The sequence below is a fragment of the Numenius arquata genome, chromosome 9 (assembly GCF_964106895.1).
Source record: "Numenius arquata chromosome 9, bNumArq3.hap1.1, whole genome shotgun sequence".
Classification (NCBI taxonomy): Eukaryota; Metazoa; Chordata; class Aves; order Charadriiformes; family Scolopacidae; genus Numenius; species Numenius arquata.
This window is the reverse complement of record NC_133584.1, coordinates 10746844-10765914: the sequence shown is the minus strand read 5'-3', so window position 1 is coordinate 10765914 and position 19071 is coordinate 10746844. Positions and strand designations below refer to the sequence as shown.

Sequence of the window (19071 nt, the reverse complement as noted above, 5' to 3'; positions counted from 1 at the left end):
GCTTCCTGTGAAACAGCTGGGGGTTTCAGTACATCACAATCTCAGGAAATCCCCCCTGACGTGTTATTACAGCTCTTGGGTAACAATCCACGGGAGCAGCCATCTGCACAGAGCACTGCCAGCTTGGAGGGAGAGAGAGATACCTTCCAAGACGTGAGCTGGCATCTTTAGAAACAAACCGAAAGACTTTTATAAACAAACACACATTCAGTGTTCCTGCCAAAGAAACTCGATTAATATTCCTGAGTAAACAGGCCATGAATTAACAAACGTATTTCTCAAAGCAGGGTCAGAAGCTAATACACTTTGCATTTCTGTTTGGTGGAGGTTCCAGAGCTTTTTTTATGTAAATGCAAGATATTGTTAGAAGCATTCTACCAATTAATTTGAATAAATTATACAGGAGAATGATTCAGGGAAGAGTATTAAAATTAATTAACAGTAGCAGTTGTGTTGGATCTTAAATCACCCATGTTATGTACCATGACAGCAAAGGGCAGATACTCAAAATACAAGCCCAGGATGTTTAGGTTTCACGGCTTGTTCCTAGAGAAGACAACAGGTCTTAACACATTCAAGAAGTTTCTTAAATTCTAAGTGATCAGATGGAAACAAAAGCACTATTTAAGTCCCCAAAACAAGAACTTAACAACAAATGGACTTGATGCTAACTCTTCTGCTTAGAGGTAACTGTATTAAACAAATCGTAACGGAACATTTGTGTTAGTGAATTAGGAATTACGAAGCGCCACTAAAAGAAACAAATAAAAGTGGCACTGGGGAGCATGTTGGAAGCACCATGAATAAAACTGTAACCATCACTAACGATCATAACTACTAATAAACTGGAACATAATGGTAAAATAACCCATTTAATTTGCTAAGTGCTAATCATTTACATTCAAAATGTATGCCTTTCGCAGAGAATAGTATGTCTGTACCTTTATTCCAAGCAGTGTTATACAGTTCCCTGGGAAGCACATACTAAAATCCTCCAAAGAAAAGAAAGAAACAATTTAATAAACCAATATGCAATCCAAGATCTTTAAGCTCATTTATATTTGTTTTTCATGTACAAGATCAAAGAAATAAAAAAAAAAAAAACCACCCAGAACCAAACCCTGGATACAACAGTCTGATCTGATTATTTTTGATACATACAATCTGTTGCAAGGTATTCGAAACCAAAAACAAATGCTCACACACGTCATATAACAAAATGAAAAAAGTAATAAAAATGTTAAAGTACTAGCATGTACATGGATGTAGTATATTAGGAAACAAGTTTATTTGAACACCCATATTTTTCTGTATTTAAAATAGACATTTTAATCCTTCCCTTCCCCAAACATTTGTTCTTAAAAACTGAAACCCAATCCCTCCCCAAGTTACATTCTAACAGTATTACCAGAATACAAACTGTAAATAACAACATCCCATTACTTCTGTATCACCAAGACTTAAGTATGCCACCCTCAGCAATGGTCAACAGTAAAACTGTCCAGCTGGCACATTTATTTTATTTATACTAGAAGTAGACAGTGTACATTTAGTAAAGTAAATGTTCAAAACCTGAAATAGTACAGGGAAATATTGTCAGCAATAAATTCAGTTTCAGAAGAATTACATATGCTTTGAAAGCTTAAAAGTTCTGCCATAAGCCTATTTAAAGTCAGAAACTTTTAAAAAAAGAGAACCTTAAAAAAATAGATTTGCTGCACTTTATCTGATACATACTCTCCATTACAAAAATGAAAAGCTTACAGTGTAAAGGATCACTTTTACCTTAATGATAATCTAGTTCATGACTGAGTAAAGATCTGACCTAAGATTTTGGCAGTTGTTTTACACTGGAAGTAACGTTGTCACATAGCACCTTCCTGTTCCAAATCTGCTGATGGTTTATTATGGAAGTAATATGGAAACATAGTTCCTGATTTTTTTACCTCTTTAAGGTCTTTGAGCCAAGACACTTAACCACCTGAAACACCAATGAAAGATGAATCAAGTTTGTAGCTTCACAATTCTGATAAACATCTTACGTGACTCTACTAGAAAACTCCATCAATTTTCATTGTAAGTAGTACGTCCTTCAGTTGATGAAAATCAGTGTAGCCAAACAGAAGTCAACACAGGTGAGCTAACTCACGCCAGCTGAGAACCTGACCTGCTTGGACAAAATCTATACGTACATAAGTACAGACTTACTAGCAAATGAACAAACTGCATTTTCTAAACACAATCTAATGATGAGCAGTATCAACTGAATCATACTAGAGCTCAGACCTGCAGCTACTGTGAATTGTTCTAGCACCAATGGCTTTCAGTTCGTTAGGCCACGCATGCCAGACTGATGAGCTGGCCTTACAAGTTGGCATCACAACCAGATGCCAGAATTTCTCCGTTTCTTTTCCCAAAGTCAGTCATGTCACTAAAGAACAAAGCCTTAGGACCATCTGTTTTTCATTTAGGCTGACAACCTGAAGAAATCCTTAAAAGAGAGAGATTAATCATAATTACAGTAATATTGGTCAGCCCTGCCCGGTCCCCTGTTTGTTGTAAAGAAATTTCCGCTATCTCAACAGTTAGCGCTAGCAAAAATAATTAAAACCCCCAACAAATAACCCCTCCAAAAGAATAAAAGGAACACAATGCCCATTCAGTAATTCAATTCTGTGCAGACAACTCTGCTGTCACATCTCATTTTCTATTAAAAAAAACCACAAACAAACATGAAGAGAGCTACTTTTCCCTATGTAATACAACTTTGTGATGGTAGGTCTTTGCCTTCCATCTCTTTTTTCAAAATTTCGGTGTGTGTGCTTTTAATTTTCCATCTTCTGATACCACGTACACCCAGCAGTTCATCATTGACAAGGTAGTTCATTGTATCAGGTTCTTCTATTACCTTTTTTACTGAACACTGGTGATTCATTTTCCGTGTATCTCTATCTGCAGCCTCCCCTCCCAGCAAGGATCTACATGTGTCACGTAATCATGTGTCTTCCAAACCTATTCCATATTCCCATCACCTCATCTCTGACCTTTTCACCTACCTTCACCCAACCAGATGAAAAAAAGTCTGTAGTGATCAATATTCTGGTGCATCGGTAAGACCTGGTTAAGTGTCATTAGACCTGGCAAACACATGTTAACATTGAGTTACATCTCTTCCTCCTCTCTACATAGCCTGGGTTAAGCTTAGAGAAAAGTTTTAATGCCTTTCATAAAAAGACACATTTTTCAATATAAAAAGCTTAAATTCATAGATTATAAATAATATAATTTCAAAATATTTAAGAATTTTAGGACTTCATTTGCATTTCAGGGGAACTGCAAGCTTAATGTCCTTGATGCCTTCTCAGTCCCAAACCTCTGATAAAGAAGCATTTGTAGGATATACAACAGGTAGCAACGCGCAGAACATGCCCTGTGTCCTGCACACCGACTGCAACAAGTGGAAGACTTAAGAACTACGCAACTTTACCAGACAAGTTACAATACTGCCTTAGCATTGCCCTGATAAAGTTACCATCTTTTTTCATGTATACAACTACATGTATTTTGACATTGTCAGTTAAAAACATTACTGAAAACAGTATGAGCAAGGGGAGTTTCCCTCTACATATGACATTAAGAAGTAGTGCCACATTTTTCAGACCTGATTTCAAAAGCATGTTTTTGCATTTAAGATATTTGCCACAGATTTTTTTATATATAAAAAGTTGTTCATTCATGTGTTAAGTTAAAAAATTGTAGTGCTTAATATAATAAACATCAAAATCTAAGATCTTTTAAAAAAATGTTTGTTTATAATACATTGCTTTATTTTTAAAAGGCAGCAGTCAGTACCAGTCTGGTTTATTTTGCAACGATATTGTAGTGTAAAAATGTTGCTAAACATTTCTGGTACTTTCAGACTGGAAGTATTTGTTTTCCAAAAACTATACAGTAATATACTGAAAAAATAAATTGCAATAGTACTGTTTGTGCCTTTAAAAATACATAGTGAGAATTATTATGGCTGATATGGATCAGATTTAATCTATATTCCATACAGCACACTTTTACTACAAAAGATAAAAAGATTTTAAAGCTTAAGTTGATAAAAAAAAAAGGTTCTGATACTACTGTCATAAAAACAATAATAAAGCTGCTCTCATGGTCTGATGCTGTGCAGTGTTTGGAACCAAGTGACCTAGAGTTACATTTTGTGATTCATAAAGGGTTTATGATGTTAATACCTAGGAGACCAGTCAGGGACATGCACAAACACCACCCACTTTCTGTCCTTGAAGTGAACCATTTCTGCCTGGTCTGAAAAGGTAAAGAAGTTGACAGATATGTAAAGTACACAGGTATGTAATAAAGTAGTGTGCTTTTTTTTAAAGAGGAAGAAGTATATGTGTGTATATGTTTTTATATATATATATATTTATATGTATTTTATATTTAAGTTAGTGTCAATCAAATCCAGGCAGAGATTAAACTGACCATAAGGATGATGTAACAAAAGTCATTAAGGCAGTAAGTTGCATCTCTTGAGGCTTTTCAGATACTCTACCTCTATCTCAAGAGGAAAAAGAAATGTTGAATTGCATTGTAGGCTGAATCAGCATTGAATGATTACAGCCAGGTAAGGAAAGGCTCATTTTTGTTGAGTACTGACTCCACATCGTTGAGAATAGGGATCAAGTCTTCTGACTCTAGAGTCCCAAGATCAACATTTGTTCCTGGAAGACAGTCGAGGAAATCGGGGAAACGTGTCTGTTGTGGATTTATGTTCATGGTTGTCTGTGCTATAGTTTCTCCTAGGAAAAGAAAAGGACTTTTGAAATACCAAACTCTTCTTGTGGGTAATTTTAAACAACACAATTGATATAAAAATTAGACTGCCTCTTTCCTATAAGCACTTGTGAGCATTTCTATCCTCTACAAACATTACCTCAAAATCACATTTGCTTGCAGAATACATATTCTTGTAAGAGTTATTTTCATATCCTTGCTTTGCTCTCAAAAGCACAAACGGCCCTTTTCAGCAGTGCTTAAAGTAATCAGCCTCTGACCTTCCTCCTGGGAAGCAGGATTGTTCAGAGTTCGCTACTCTGCACAGGGAGCAATGCAACCAAGTCTTATGTAAACCCTCCACCCTGCTCTCTGCGCAAAGGTGAATGCTTGTCTATGGGGCAGAATTTAAAAAAGTGAAATTTTAAAAGTTGAAATTAAAAAAATATTTACAGCAATCTAGCTCTGCAATATTATATCATTTTTTCATAAATCACTAATAACAAATAACAAGCATGAAAATCTTTAATGGAGAAACCTTTCACTCTTTGTAACTTCTGATGACTTCGAAAGGAAGTTTAGGTAAGTGCTGAGAATTTCACTTAACTAACTTATTTCAGTAAGTTATTTAACAGTAACTTATTTCAGTATTTTAAATAACATGAGGATACTAATATAAAAATAAATATATACCAAAACTTGAACTAGCTAAACACATTCTGTTTGAAGGCAAACCCAACTTTGGCATTGTAAGAGACTTACTACAGAGATTCATTTCCCAGAGTTAGAAAATGCAATGATTTGTACCAAGAATGCAAGCCAAGACCAGATTTTTACTCTTCCTACTTTACATTGGTATGAAAACACAAATTAAGGCTCACATTTTCCATCTTTTACTTATTTTCTTTAGTATCAGTCTAAGGTAAAAGGGTAGAATCTGGATCTAAGTTAAAGCTAAGAACCTTCCAGGCTATAAGTATCTTTTAGGCATTTTCCCCCCCAGTCTCAATCTGTTCTCTCATGGGAAAGTGAGAGATTATTGTTCAGTTATGCAATTATAAAACATTACCGGTTACAACACAAAGTTATTAATATCATTATAGTTTAAGCTAAATCAGAGTATCCTACCTGTATCCATCTCATCTACGTTGCTGAGGAAATCTTCAGGAGTCGTTGGTATACTGTAGCATCCTAATCCCAAGCCACTGTCTGTACTCTGTTCCCTGGAATGGTATGGCCCACTATAAATTGAAACATGAAAAAGCCTCAGTAAAGATGTTCTGTTAAACATAGTCCCCGATCATGGTGTTTGAAAAAAAGACAGCACAGTAGGTTACATATTAAATACCGAGTCATTAAGCCACATTCTCAAATGTTGGCCACTAATGTGGTCATGTTGCATCAGACCAAATATAAAGCAACTGAAGTGAAGCCATTCTTAAATTTTGAAATACACACATGAATACACACATCTTTCCACACAAAAACAGTTCTGATAGATATAAATAAACTCATTTTTTTTAGGCTAAGTAATATACCTGTTTTACCTAGTCTTCTACATGCACCTGCAGTACAATTTAAAACCACCTGTTACCATTTGTTTGATTTTTCTAAGATTGCTTCTTGAAGTATAAACTAAAAGATTTCAGGTCAGTCCCTCCGCAGTAACCCCTGTTCACAGTAAGTGCAAAAGAAGATGATATAGAAAACCATTTGAGAGAGACAACTTTAAAAGCACGAAGAAGGCAACAGAACCAATCACCTAATGAAGAGGACATGAACTTGCCTGTTCAAGAAAGGATCAGACCCGTTATTTGTAATAGGCCTCATGTCTTGTGTCATGGCAGGGGTATTCACAGCTGTCTGAACAGGGGCCATGCTTTCTGAGTCCATGGGAAGTTGTCTGCATAGAGCAGCTTCCTGAAAAGGCAAATAAATATAAGGGAAGGGTTATTGCAATAGCTCAGAAATACTGCAGTCTTGCAACAACTGAACATGTAATATATACAGGTCTTCTTGTTTAGGAAAGTAGTTCTAAACAAAGTAACTGATGACCATTCACGCTGGTGTGAAGAAAATCATCATGTAGACAGATGGCATCTTTCATACCCACCTGTGCTGGCTCAAAAAGCTGCAGAATATACCTCTGGGTTACTGCCACAGCTGGAAGCCAGACCCAGCTACGAGACGTGTTTGAGGACTTTCGAATCAGCTTCATGCTAAACCAGAGCCTGTTTGCCTGTTCAAATCACCCTCACGCTTTCTGCATGACACTGATCACCAAGTGCGTGTACAACTGGCTTTACTGGCAGAGCTGTCAGGTTGGCAGCCCCGGGGAGGGCAGTGGCAGAGAGCCAGGGGCAGGTCACACCTTCACCAGCCACCACTGCCCGCAGAACGGCTGCTCCTCTACAGCCTTGCTGGCTACGGAGATAATCCCTACAAAATCTAACTAACTCTGTTGTAACTTCGGACACCTTGTGTGTCACCTCATCATGAAACACAGACAGCCCTGCGCATTGTAGCTGAGTACTGGCGGCCTGTCCACGCTTCATGGGCCAGCTCTCTCCAGCTGAGGGTTTGCACACGCAAACCAGAGCTCTGTAACGCTGACATTACAATTGCAGTTGACTGTTCAGTGAGGCCAAGTTCTGTGAGAGCTGGAGTAGCAATGATAAAGCAGTTTAAAACCTACAGATTCAAATTTAATCTCCCACGTATCTGTTTCTAACAGGTTACCTTAGTGAAATCGCTCTCCGTTTAAACTGGTGCAAAGGGGAGCAAAATCAGGCACCGAAACTATGTGAGTTGTCATAAGATGACATAATTTGCTATACAGAACATCACTTGCAACCTTAAAGTACTGAACACATTAGAAGAAAAACACTGGAACCAAGACTTTGACCCAAGAATCTTTAGAATGAACCCTCTACCTATTAAGAAGCATCTGCCTAATGACCTGTCTCATGAACACCGTCTTTAGGACGGCAAATGAGCAATGAGAGCCAAAGGAAACTTGTTTCAGAACTCTTCCTGAAAGATGAATTCTTCTAGTATTACCTCTGTGAAACAACCATGACATCTAGTGGTACAGAGGTCTCTACAAAAGTTGTCTGGCTCCATGGAGATGTGCCAAACAAATAACCTAGTAATAATAAAGCTGTATCTGTTTTTTACTTAGTTTTCTCAACCTTTTTTTTTTATGAAATAAGGAAATATTTAATTTCAATCCTTGTAGAAAACTTTCCTCCACTGAATCAGTCATTCATTCCCCAAGTACAGAAAAGATTAACATGTTTTTGAGGCTCTAGGATGATGTTTTACTATGTTTTCAATTGATCTCTTCATCGAGGAGGACTAGCCTGGTCTCTTCATGAGTAATTCCCAATGAGTAATTGTAACATTAACATATATTGGTACCCATTAATGTAATGTTTCTTTTATAATCAAATTATTGATATACTGAGAAATAGTAATTTACATTAGATGGTGTAATTATTTAGTAAGTGTTAAGAATCATCTGAAGATTCTTAATAGCTTATGTATGACAGCCTATGCATGTCACTACATTTGCCAAGTGACAATTCTAAAGGTGATGTTTCTATTTATGATTAAATGAGGTGGAGTCTGAAAATATACAAACCTCAGAAAATGGGCAAACCAGCTTTTTTAACTGTCTACATGAAGATATTAAAGTACTTTTTAAATATAAGAATAGCAACCGCAGCAATGCAAGCAAGGTTAACACTAGAAAGGGATCAAGAAAGAAAAAGAGAGAAGGTAGCCAGAAAGAAAGAAATACAGAAAGAAAAAGGAGGAGAGAAGAAAAGGAAGACAGATAAAATGAGACAGGATATTCTTAGCTAGGATTATTTATTTTTTTTTGCTAAAATCCAATGCAGCAATGAAATTCATGTTCCTGATACTTGGGAAATGCATTTTCAAATCTCACCAGACATTGTTCCACACTAATAAAAACAGGATCAGAACAGGAAAAAAGAAAAGAAAAGTAAAAGCCCTTCCCCTAGTTTGCCAAAATGGAAAATACATGTTGGTTATCATTCTGGTGGCTGCCATTTCTAAAAATCAAATGCTATTACTAAAACTAGAATAACTGAGAACATACTGTTCAAGATCCAAGTATTTGCCTCTTTCAGAATATTGTGACTAAGTCCTAATTTAATGGCAATTATTTCTTTTTGCTACTTTGCACATGTGTTAGCGCACTGAAAATACTGCCCCGGTACCACTCTTTTATGCCATAAGGATGATGGATGGAACATTGGAACAGGTTTCCCAGAGAGGCTCTGGAGTCTCCATCCTGAGCAACCTGCTGTAGCTGACCTTGCTTTAAGCAGGGGAGTTAGGGACTGCTAGAGATTGTCTAGTCCATTGACCTCAACTATCCTGTCACTCTGTGAATCAAAGAATGACCATGTGCGTACATACATCTTTCCTGCTTTTCTGTTTTGGACAATCTTCTTAATTTCATACCAGCTGTCATGCTGGTTTTTTTTCAATTATCAGATTTAAATTCACTTATATTGCCCAATACAACTCTACTGTATCAAACATAAGCCTGACAATTTTCTGCCTGTAGGAGGTGGTGGAAAATCTTTTCTGTTCAGCAACTTCTCAATGGATCATACAGTACAAATCAGTGTGTCGACTTGTTGGGGACTGTGTATGTGAGTGTTGGGGGAGGTAGGTGAGAGCTTGCCAAGCTCCCAGCTCATGAAAGAGAAAAATTTAACTAAAAGTATGCTGCCCAGAAAAATATTAAAGTTGATAATAACGATTAACCAGAGATGACAGAGGCTGACGACCAATAGTTCTACCAGAGAGCAGCATCAAAGAAAACCTATAAAGGAAAAGTCATGCACCTGTAGAAAAGCTTGTGAGCAGCAAGCAGATTCTCCCTTTTCCTTTGGAAAGCGGACAAAAACAGATCAGTAGAAAAGAAAAATAACTTTTTCCAGAATGAGTAAACTAAGTAAGGAAAACATTTAAACTAAAGCCGTCATACTGGTTTTCTGAAATGCTGCCCTTCTCACATGTACTCAAGTCTGCAGTTCTAGAGGCTTTACCAACTACATGAAGAAGAGGACAAAGACAGAAACGAATTCCCTAAGGAGGGAGCTTCCAGGAGTGTGTGTTCCTCCCGGACGGGTGTGCTGTTCCAGCCCAGCAGCTGCAGGCAGGAATGGCAGTGGGGATGCAGCAGCTGCTGCCAGGCTGAAAGGAGGACGTTTGTGACCCACTAGAAGAATTCTTCCCCTCTGAAAGACTCTGCGCCTCCTCACAGCTGCTGGCAGCAGTGTGCACACTTACTCAGCATTTTCCCCTTAGGCAGGTTAGGCTAGAAAAGTAAAAGCAGTCGTGAAGGTTCAGGGCAGGAGTAGCTCTACTTGAACACTGACAACTCTGGAGGGATTTGTCTGTTCTTCCCAGCTGCCAGGGCTCAGGGATGCCCAGGTTACTGGCAGGAGTTCACAAAGTTCTCTTAGAAAGGATGGATTTTGCATCTTGCTTTCCCGGGGTGGGAAATGGGTTGTTCCTTAAGAGCTACACCAGTTCTGCACACTTTAGTACTGCACACTTTAGTACTGCACACTTTAGTACTGCACACTGTCCTGCTTTATACAACATGGAGCTCAAACAAGCACCATAGGCACAGGGTGGTACTGGGCTTAATAAATTGGAGGCTTGATTAAGCACAGCACAGCTGCAGAGTGTTGTGCCTGTATTAGTTTCAAAGTAAAACACAGTCAGCAGAGCAGGGAAACCTTGTATTAATGGCACAACTGTTTCGAAGCTTAATTTGCTCTTGTCCTGAAGCAAGAATAGAGCCAAAGAGTAAAAATAGCTAAACACGTTATTGGCACATTGACAGTTATGACTAAGCTCATACCAGATATCTCCACTCTCTTCCCACACCCATCTCTATTACATTCTGAGCTCCTGACAGCAAAGGAGAAGGTACACAAAAGACTTGTGATCACTGCTCAGGTCAGAGACCACCACCTTGAACATAGTTCTGCACACACAGGTGAGGTATCGTAATGTAACTCCCAAAAATTAAGGGCAATGAAAATTGAACATGGGCACAAGCTGCTGGTCTCTGTACAGCTTCTGGACTCAGGTCCGTGAAAATCAAATTCAGCCCTGACATGAGCAGGTAAAAAAAAAATTCAGAATCATATCTGCCTTTCACCCCTGTTCGGCAAGAGCACTGAGCACTTGCTTTACTTTGAGCATATACATATTTTCACCAAATACCATGGGAATAATCACATGCAAAGACACCCAATGTTGCTGCAGAAGCTATAAAAGTACGTAATTTTAACTTTTTTTTTTCAAATGCAGCTAGATGGTGCTCTACAGTCTCAAATTGTATTAATGAATTTTTATTAATGGCTTTTGTTGAGCAATTATTTAAGTTCTTAAACACACATTTACAGGAAGGAGGTAAAAGTAAAAAATATAAATGAAGCAAATATATTGTTAAAAAGTGTTTTTACAAATGCTCTCACTAATGTTTTTGCGATTCTACTCGCCGCACATCCATTTTCATTTCGTTATCAATCTCTCTTTCACAAAAGCCTACTATATGGTAATATGTACATTCATCCTACATTTGGTCTTTCTGTCTGCACAAGATGAAGTTATTAAGGTTCCAAGGGTGAAGCTGGAGAGAAATTTGACTTAAATACAGTTTGTACGTGGGAAGGAAAGTACAGTCATGTTCTTATTGTTAGGAGTCTGTATAAGTATAAAGACCCACATCCAACCGCACTTTCTGTATATGAAGAAAAAAAAGCACTTTCAATATAATTCTAATAACCTTTGATTTGGTGAGTGATTGTAATAAGTATATTACTTCTTTAAAAGAGATATTTTGGTAAAATGCAATTAAAAATTATTCTTATGAAATAAAAGCATGGAAAAAAGAGCACCTCAAATTCTAAATCACTACAAATATTAAACACCTTTTCTGCCATTAATTTTACTGAGATATTATGTTTAAAAAAACCCCGCAAACATAACCCAACATATTGAGCAAAGCCAACATTCAAAGGTTGCAGAGAGAAAACCAAGAAGCTGGCCATTAATTTGAGGCTTTCATGACTGCTGCCTCTAAAAGACGACAAATCCCTTGTGAGCACATCTCCTTCTGGTAAATCTGCTCTGATCCTCCAGATCTCTATTTCAGACCTAAGGGTTTTAAAGAACGGATGTGTCCCTTTCTTTGCTACCCACAAAGTCTTCCAGAGGTCACTGAGATGTTCCAGTCTGTTTTCATCACTAACGTGTTTCCTCTCATTCTCCTCCAGACTTGAAAGAAAAAGTGTATCACTCCTCACTTACTTGCGGCTTGTCAACCTATGCCATATACTCTGTTACTCCTTCTGAGAGGGCATCTAGTTGTGAGGATTTTTCTTAGGCTTCGTTTTGCATTTTACACTACATTTCAAAACCTTACAGCAACTTGCAGTTCTCTAATAAATCATCAGACAAGTTCAGCCAATCAGCGTCAATAGCCCAGTAACAAAACGCTTCTACCTGCTGCAAAGAAATTTCACACTGTATTTCTAAATACAGTATAAACAAACATTACCCTAAAATATCCACAAATTATGGTACAACCCCAAAGGCAAAAGGACTGAAGGCATAAAATATTAATTCCGCAAAATTGTTATTTCCACAGAGGATCGACGTAAGAATGGGTAACCTGGGAGGAATACAGAGACATTGTCTGAGCACACAGGGATGAGGTCAGGAAAGCTGGAACTTCCCAGCTGGAACTCAATCTGGGCAGGCGAGCCAAAGCCAACAAGAGGGACTTCTATGACTACCTAGGTGACAACAGGAAGGCTAGGGACAATGTGAGCCGGCTGCTTTTCCTGTGAGGAATGGCTGAGAGAGCCGGGGCTGTTCAGCCTGGGGAGGAGAAGGCTCAGGGGGATCTCATCAATGTGTACGAACCCCTGCAGGGAGGAGGCAAAAAAAGACAGAGCCAGGCTCTTCCCAGTGGTGCCCAGTGACAGGACCAGAAGCCATGGGCACACAATGACACACAGGAGGGCCCCTCTGAACATCAGGAAACACTTTGTCACTGTAAGGGTGACTGAGCACTGGCATAGGTTGCCCGGGGAGGTGGTGGAGTCTTCATCCTTGGAGATATTCAAAACCCACCTGGATGTGGTCCTGGGCAACCGGCTCTGGGTGGCCCTGCTCGAGCAGGGGGTTGGAGATGACAACCTCCAGAGGTCCCTGTCAACCTCAACCAGTCTGTGATTCTGTGATTTTGTGAAACTTACCATTTTTAAAGGTACTCAGAACTGTAACTGCAGCATTTGCAATGTCACCAATGGTGTTATTCTTGATAAAATGTACTTTGTTCACACTGTTCCTGAGACAAACAGGTTATTTTCTCTAAGGAAGCTGATTAATATGCCAGGCAAAACACATCACCACCAGTGAAGTTGTCCATAACAGAAGAAACACAATTGTTAAAAGTTTCAATTTCCTTAAGGCACTGTAAAGGAAGTTACATATCTATTTTGTACAATATGAGTCATTATATAGAGCTGAAACTTAAGAAATAGAACAATAAACAAAATATCCACAAAGAACCATCTATGGAAAGTCTTCAAAAGCAGAGGTATTCATGTAAGATATGAATGTGATTTTATCTTAATTCAAAGGCAAAGGGTGCAAGCTACAGAGTTGGGATCAGAGTCAAGAACAACTCCGTATATTCTGCCTTTATCTTCAGTGAAGCATGAACATGGTCTATTATGCAAACCAAATTAAACTGGGAATTAATCAATGATAGTTGCTCTAGGGTTATAAACAGATACAGAACAGAATTTGGTCCTTAAGCTACTATTACAGCTGGTAAGAAAGACACACCAGGTCTGTAATTCCTGACAGATGGCCATTTTGTGTTCTGTTCAATGCTAGAGTTAAAAAATGAAATGTTCCTGTTTATTAGCTTCTTGGTTACCCTTACCTAAAACAACTGTTAATCTGTACATAAAGTAACAGAGCTACTAACTGTACCTGGCAAAAATTTGGATGCATTGAACTAAAGGCTCTTGAATAAAAGAAAAGAGTATCCTTGGCGTTACCTGTCGCAGTAGTTCTTCCTGACGCATCCTAATTCGCTCCCTCTCCATCTGGATTCTCTGGAGCCTCAACTTCTGCTGCTGCTGCTGCTGCGTGGTCAGTGCACTGGGCAGGTTCAGCAGCCCTGGCTGCGGGGCCTGGGGAGGACGGCTCTGCTGTGACATGGCTGTGCTGGGTGCTATTTGGTGCTGGTGATTCATGACTGCAGGAAAGATAAATCGTGGCTGGTTAAGTAGATTTGTACTTTAAGATAACAGAGAGACTGGAACACACATTGCACATTTACAGTATAGCGCTAATTACTGTATTTCAAATGACAGAGATAACTATCTGGCAAGATATGGTGCTAGTAACTGCTTAATAAATTTTTAGTATTTCATATGTGTATAAAACACGAACACTTAAAATACAGCAAGTATTCAGCCTGCTATGTTCAAATATTTACCTAATGATACATAGTAAATGACATGCAAGTTTTTTTAATTGAAAATTCCTCTACAAATGTGTGCCTATAATATCCACTGAACTAGTAAAAATGGTTTCAATCTTAACATTTTCTTTATTGATACCTTTAAATTAATTATTGTAAGAATAATTACCAGCATAAATAATGAGCACTGTGTGTTTTCCACCACTATGAAGGAGATACACACTTTTTTCAATGACATGCAGATGAGAGATGTTCCAGTTCCTATGAGGTTTGCTTCTTAACTGGAAGTCCTGTTCCCCTGCAGCCTTCCTGTATTATCATGGACAAGCCACAGTCTCTGTGTACTCATCTATAAATGAGGGTTAATATTATTCTTAGATCTCACAGAAGTGTTTTAAGCGCTCCTTACCTCACAGGCACTCACACATTACAGTAATGAAAAGCAGCTTGAGAACTGCAACTGAAGAGAAGAAGTGCATCTAATGAGATCCAGCACCTAGCTGGACTGTCAGAAGTCAGAAAAGCAGTGCAATAAAAAGACACCAGGAACTATCAGAAGCTACATCTTTCCATAATATCCTTAACATACTTCCCCATTTTCAAAGCAGGTGAAATGCAAGGAAAAGATAATTAAATTGCATCTGTACCACATTCATAAATAAAAAAAGCAAAGCAGTGAGAATCACTGCTAACTGTTCTTGACAGATGCCTTTGTCTCTTTTGAACAAACACTGCCCTTTTTCCCAAACGGCCTCAGTCATTCCATGTTTCAGGATGCAGTGAGTTGGATATGAGTGCACAGCATGAGAATGACAATGAATAGCAAAGCAGTGTAACTGCAAGTTACTAATACATTTTACCAGTTTCATTATCAAACTCAGCAAAAGTCTTTAGCAATCTTGTACAGAAAGAACTGCCTAAATTCACTGCTGCTTTAAACAGCTACATTAGGCAAGAATCAAGTTTAATGAGTTCTTAAATGCAAGCCTGTATAAAATTAATCCAAAAAAGATGCCAAGTTCGTAACTCCTCTCAGGAGTTACATAAATCAGGTAAGTCTGAATTTACAATTCGTGGTTTCATTTGCAAATGAAAAAGGTCTAATAAATTAGAGATTAAGGTGTATTAGACCTGATTCTAGACCTGATTTAACACAATAGAGGCATCTGTAACTCTCATGAGTTCTGGATAGGCAAGCACCATATTTATAGTTAATGTCCTACAAAGAAAACCAAATTACTCTTCTGCATATTTGATTTACAACTGAAGCCTTATCTGTTAGGGTATTCAGATTTGGAAACGAGCCATTAATTCCCCACCTTCAGCAGGGAGTTCAAAAGGTGCGTCTGGGGAAGGTCATCTTGGGAGGTGGTGGAGTCGCCATCCCTGGAGGTATTTAAGAAACATATAGACATGGCACTTCAGGGCATGCTCTAGTGCCCGAGATGGTTGGTTTGTGTCTGTGTGTGGGTGGGGTGGTATGTGGTCGCGGGCGTTTGTTTTGGTTTGGTTTTGGTGTTCTGGGATTTTCTGGGGTTTTTTTTTTGGTTTTGGTGCATTTTTGTTTTTTTTGTTGGTTGAACTCGATGATCTCAAAGGTCCCATCCAACCAAAAATATTCTGTGATTCTGTGAATAACTCCATAGATGGCAGGTGAGGAACGGGACCTGCCAGCAAATCTGATTTATACCCATGTAAACCAGCCAAACCCTTTCACTCGCAGACTTAAAGGCTGCTGCTCAGACAGTTACGTTGCTTAGACTGTTAATGTTACTTAAATCAACATAATCTTTTCTTGTCAAATTCAGAAACTATAAATCAAAGAAGAATTCTCTGTTGGATGGGCATTTTTATTCAGAGAACTGTTATGAAAGAAACTGAAAGTCTTTGTGTAGCCCCACAGTCACTCTGGTAATCATGCCACAAAGCTAAAATAATCATTTGGCACCTCTGACAGCAGGTATCACTTGGCCATGGAAACAGAGCCACCCCTCCTCTCTAGAAATATTTCCCTCTTAGCAACAGGCTTGGAAAAAACAGGAGGAAAATGAGACAAAGAGGGGAAACCGCATAATCTCTGCTTGTACCTCCTTTTTGAGTAAAATGTATCAGTTCCCAGCAATGCTAGCTAATACCTTTTACTGAACCAGAGAGTGAGCAGTTCCTTCTTTTCCTTCCCTGCCTTCACATTTCCAGTAAAAACCACATGCAGTACCTGAAGTCAGTGTGCACTACAAGTGGCAGCCATGCACTGCTTTAAAAGTTAATTGACATTTTTGCAAGGATTCTTTCACTAATGGGGCAGCAGCATAATTACCAAAGCTCATATCTTTTAACAAGAACACTTCAGATACTAAAATATCATCTAGAAGAGACACAATATTTTTCTGTCCAAAGGACTAAGATTTGTATCTTTCTTTTATCTTTCATTCATCGTTCTTGCCACATGAGAACTGAAATCTCAACTCTGTTCTATCCTTCTCAGACCTGAACACATTTATGCTGTGTCCGTGTCTGACCTTGAGGGACGTGGTACAGTAAGCACTGTTGGAATGTGCACTGAAAAAAATGGGTTGATGATTTTACAGCCTGGATCAAAGGTATGCTACCCGTGCAATGCAAAATGCTGAACTTAACTCACTCTGCCCGTTCCAAGTTAAAAAAATTTTGAAAGGTTGACTTTACGCTCACCAGCTTTCTGCCAAATCAGGTACTACTGTCTTGTCTTTCTGCAACTGGAGTAAGCTCTAGGCCATACTGGTACACAAGCATAAGCTTTGCCTTGCTTTGTTTGACATAAATATTTACACTTGCTCACATCAGATCTGAATCAAATTTTTCCTCCCGAGTGATCCAGTATCACCCGGGTCCAGCATGTAAAGACTATGGAACCATTTGAGAATGCAGCTGCAGGGTATTTTAGCTTCGGTGGCAAACCCAGCTCAAGAAATAATCCCAGTTAAAAGCAGCCCTGCAGTAATATAACCTTTTCAGAGATTCAGCTTATGTGTGGTCCGCCAACAGCTGTATCCACACAAATGACATCACGCTTCCACATGAAACCAAAGCGTTGCCATTTATCACCTCTTCCACACCCAGGCTGCTTGTTCCTGCCCACATGCTACCCCTTCACTGAGCTGGCAAAAGCATTTCTGTGGCCACACAGCAAACTAAAAATTGCCTGGGGAGAAAACCAAGATATTTTCTGGCTAGATCAGTTCCTAGCAAAAGTAACTGCGTAGCCATGAAAATGCTTATGTGCAACCAACATAGGAGTCCAAGTGGGAAAAATAAGCTGGTTGCACGAAAGGTGGAGCAAAGCCAGCATTGATCAGTAACTTTTCAGTGGTAAAACCCCAGAAAGGTTAGGAAGCTGCGGTGCCAAAAGGGGAAAGGGAGGAATGAGAGCTGGGTACAGAAATCATAATGGGAAAACAATACATGGAACCGCATTTTAAGATGCAGTGAGTCTAGTCTTATTCATATTAAAATAAGTAAGGAATACTATAAATACAATTATAGAAATTATATCAGTGAAAATCTGGTGTTAAATTGCCAGGACCATAAGCACTTAGGCAGGAACTTAACTCTTCTCATATGTATAAGCATATGCTTAAATTTTTGGCATGTCAATGGTTGAGTGAATAGAACAACCATGCTAAGAATTCAGGTTGGCTGAAGGATTATCACAATATAGTAAGTTCTCCATAAGAAAACTGCTTTCATCTAAGCAGCACATGCAAATGATAGAACCAGTCAAAGTTAAGTAAAGGTTAGTAGCCTGTATGCTGTGTCTGGGATACACATATGGCTAGGGCGTGAGATGTAGTACTGTTTGCCATGGCTATTTGTTGTCTTTGCTATATAAAATATTCCCTTCTTCATCAACTGATCTGCCACCACAGCTGAAATTATACATGCAAGAAGGCAAAGAACAAGACAGTAGGAAAATGTCGAGAAATACTTCTTCCTGAGCTATGGTCCCCTCCAAGTCATTTCTTCTCATGGGGACAGAGAATATTTTGGACCTATAAACTCTGTATCTTGGATTAAACAACACTATCCATTGCTACATACCATTAAGGAACTACAATGAGTAATGTAAGCCTTCCTGCACCCTTGACATTAGGAGCATAGAAATTACATCACACTCAATCTCCTACAAGTCAAGTATGCCACAAGTATGTGATCATATTTCTAAGAAAAAAAAAAAAAATCCATTCTACTTCCAAAATAAGTTATTTACATGATGTGGGTTTGATAAAGCTATAGCTACAGCAAAATTTTACAAGTTTCACTGCAGGAGATGCACAGAAGACAAAGAAGTGAGTATTAGCCACCCTCAGCCAATTCCACCACCTGCATTATTTGGCTCTGCTCCTCTTTCAGTCAGTGCCTTTCTCCTCAGAGGTCTGGAGGTCTACATCTCCGGACACAGGTTCACAGAAAAATAGATTGTTCAAAACCACCACTAATTGGGATGGCTTTAAAGAGCCATTCATTTGGGTCTTAGACACAAAATTACTGGAGGTCATCTTAACCTGCTGACACCACATCTTTCTCCAGCATACACTGCTTCAAGAAAAAATGGGATTTGGGCAACTGTCCATTCAGTTTGAATATCAGCCACCTACTTTCATAGCAGGCCAAACTGAATAGACTCAGAAACGTTAAGCATAGAGAAGTCAAATATCTGTGCCTTCAAACAAGTTTTGTCAAGGTAT

General features: G+C 38.7%; 1 protein-coding gene across 1 annotated transcript in view; it reads right to left on the bottom strand.

Moving 5' to 3' along the window:
• Positions 1 to 4459: 4459 nt before the first annotated feature.
• Positions 4460 to 19071, bottom strand: part of WWTR1 (WW domain containing transcription regulator 1) — a 66368-nt gene continuing 51756 nt past the window's right edge. The window contains exons 3-6 of the mRNA XM_074153227.1: positions 13920 to 14119; positions 6572 to 6705; positions 5914 to 6026; positions 4460 to 4811 (exon numbers count right to left, since the gene is read on the bottom strand). Of these exons, the coding sequence (XP_074009328.1) occupies positions 4627 to 4811; positions 5914 to 6026; positions 6572 to 6705; positions 13920 to 14119 (632 nt within the window). The 3' untranslated portion in view covers positions 4460 to 4626. The remainder of the gene's footprint in view (positions 4812 to 5913; positions 6027 to 6571; positions 6706 to 13919; positions 14120 to 19071) is intronic.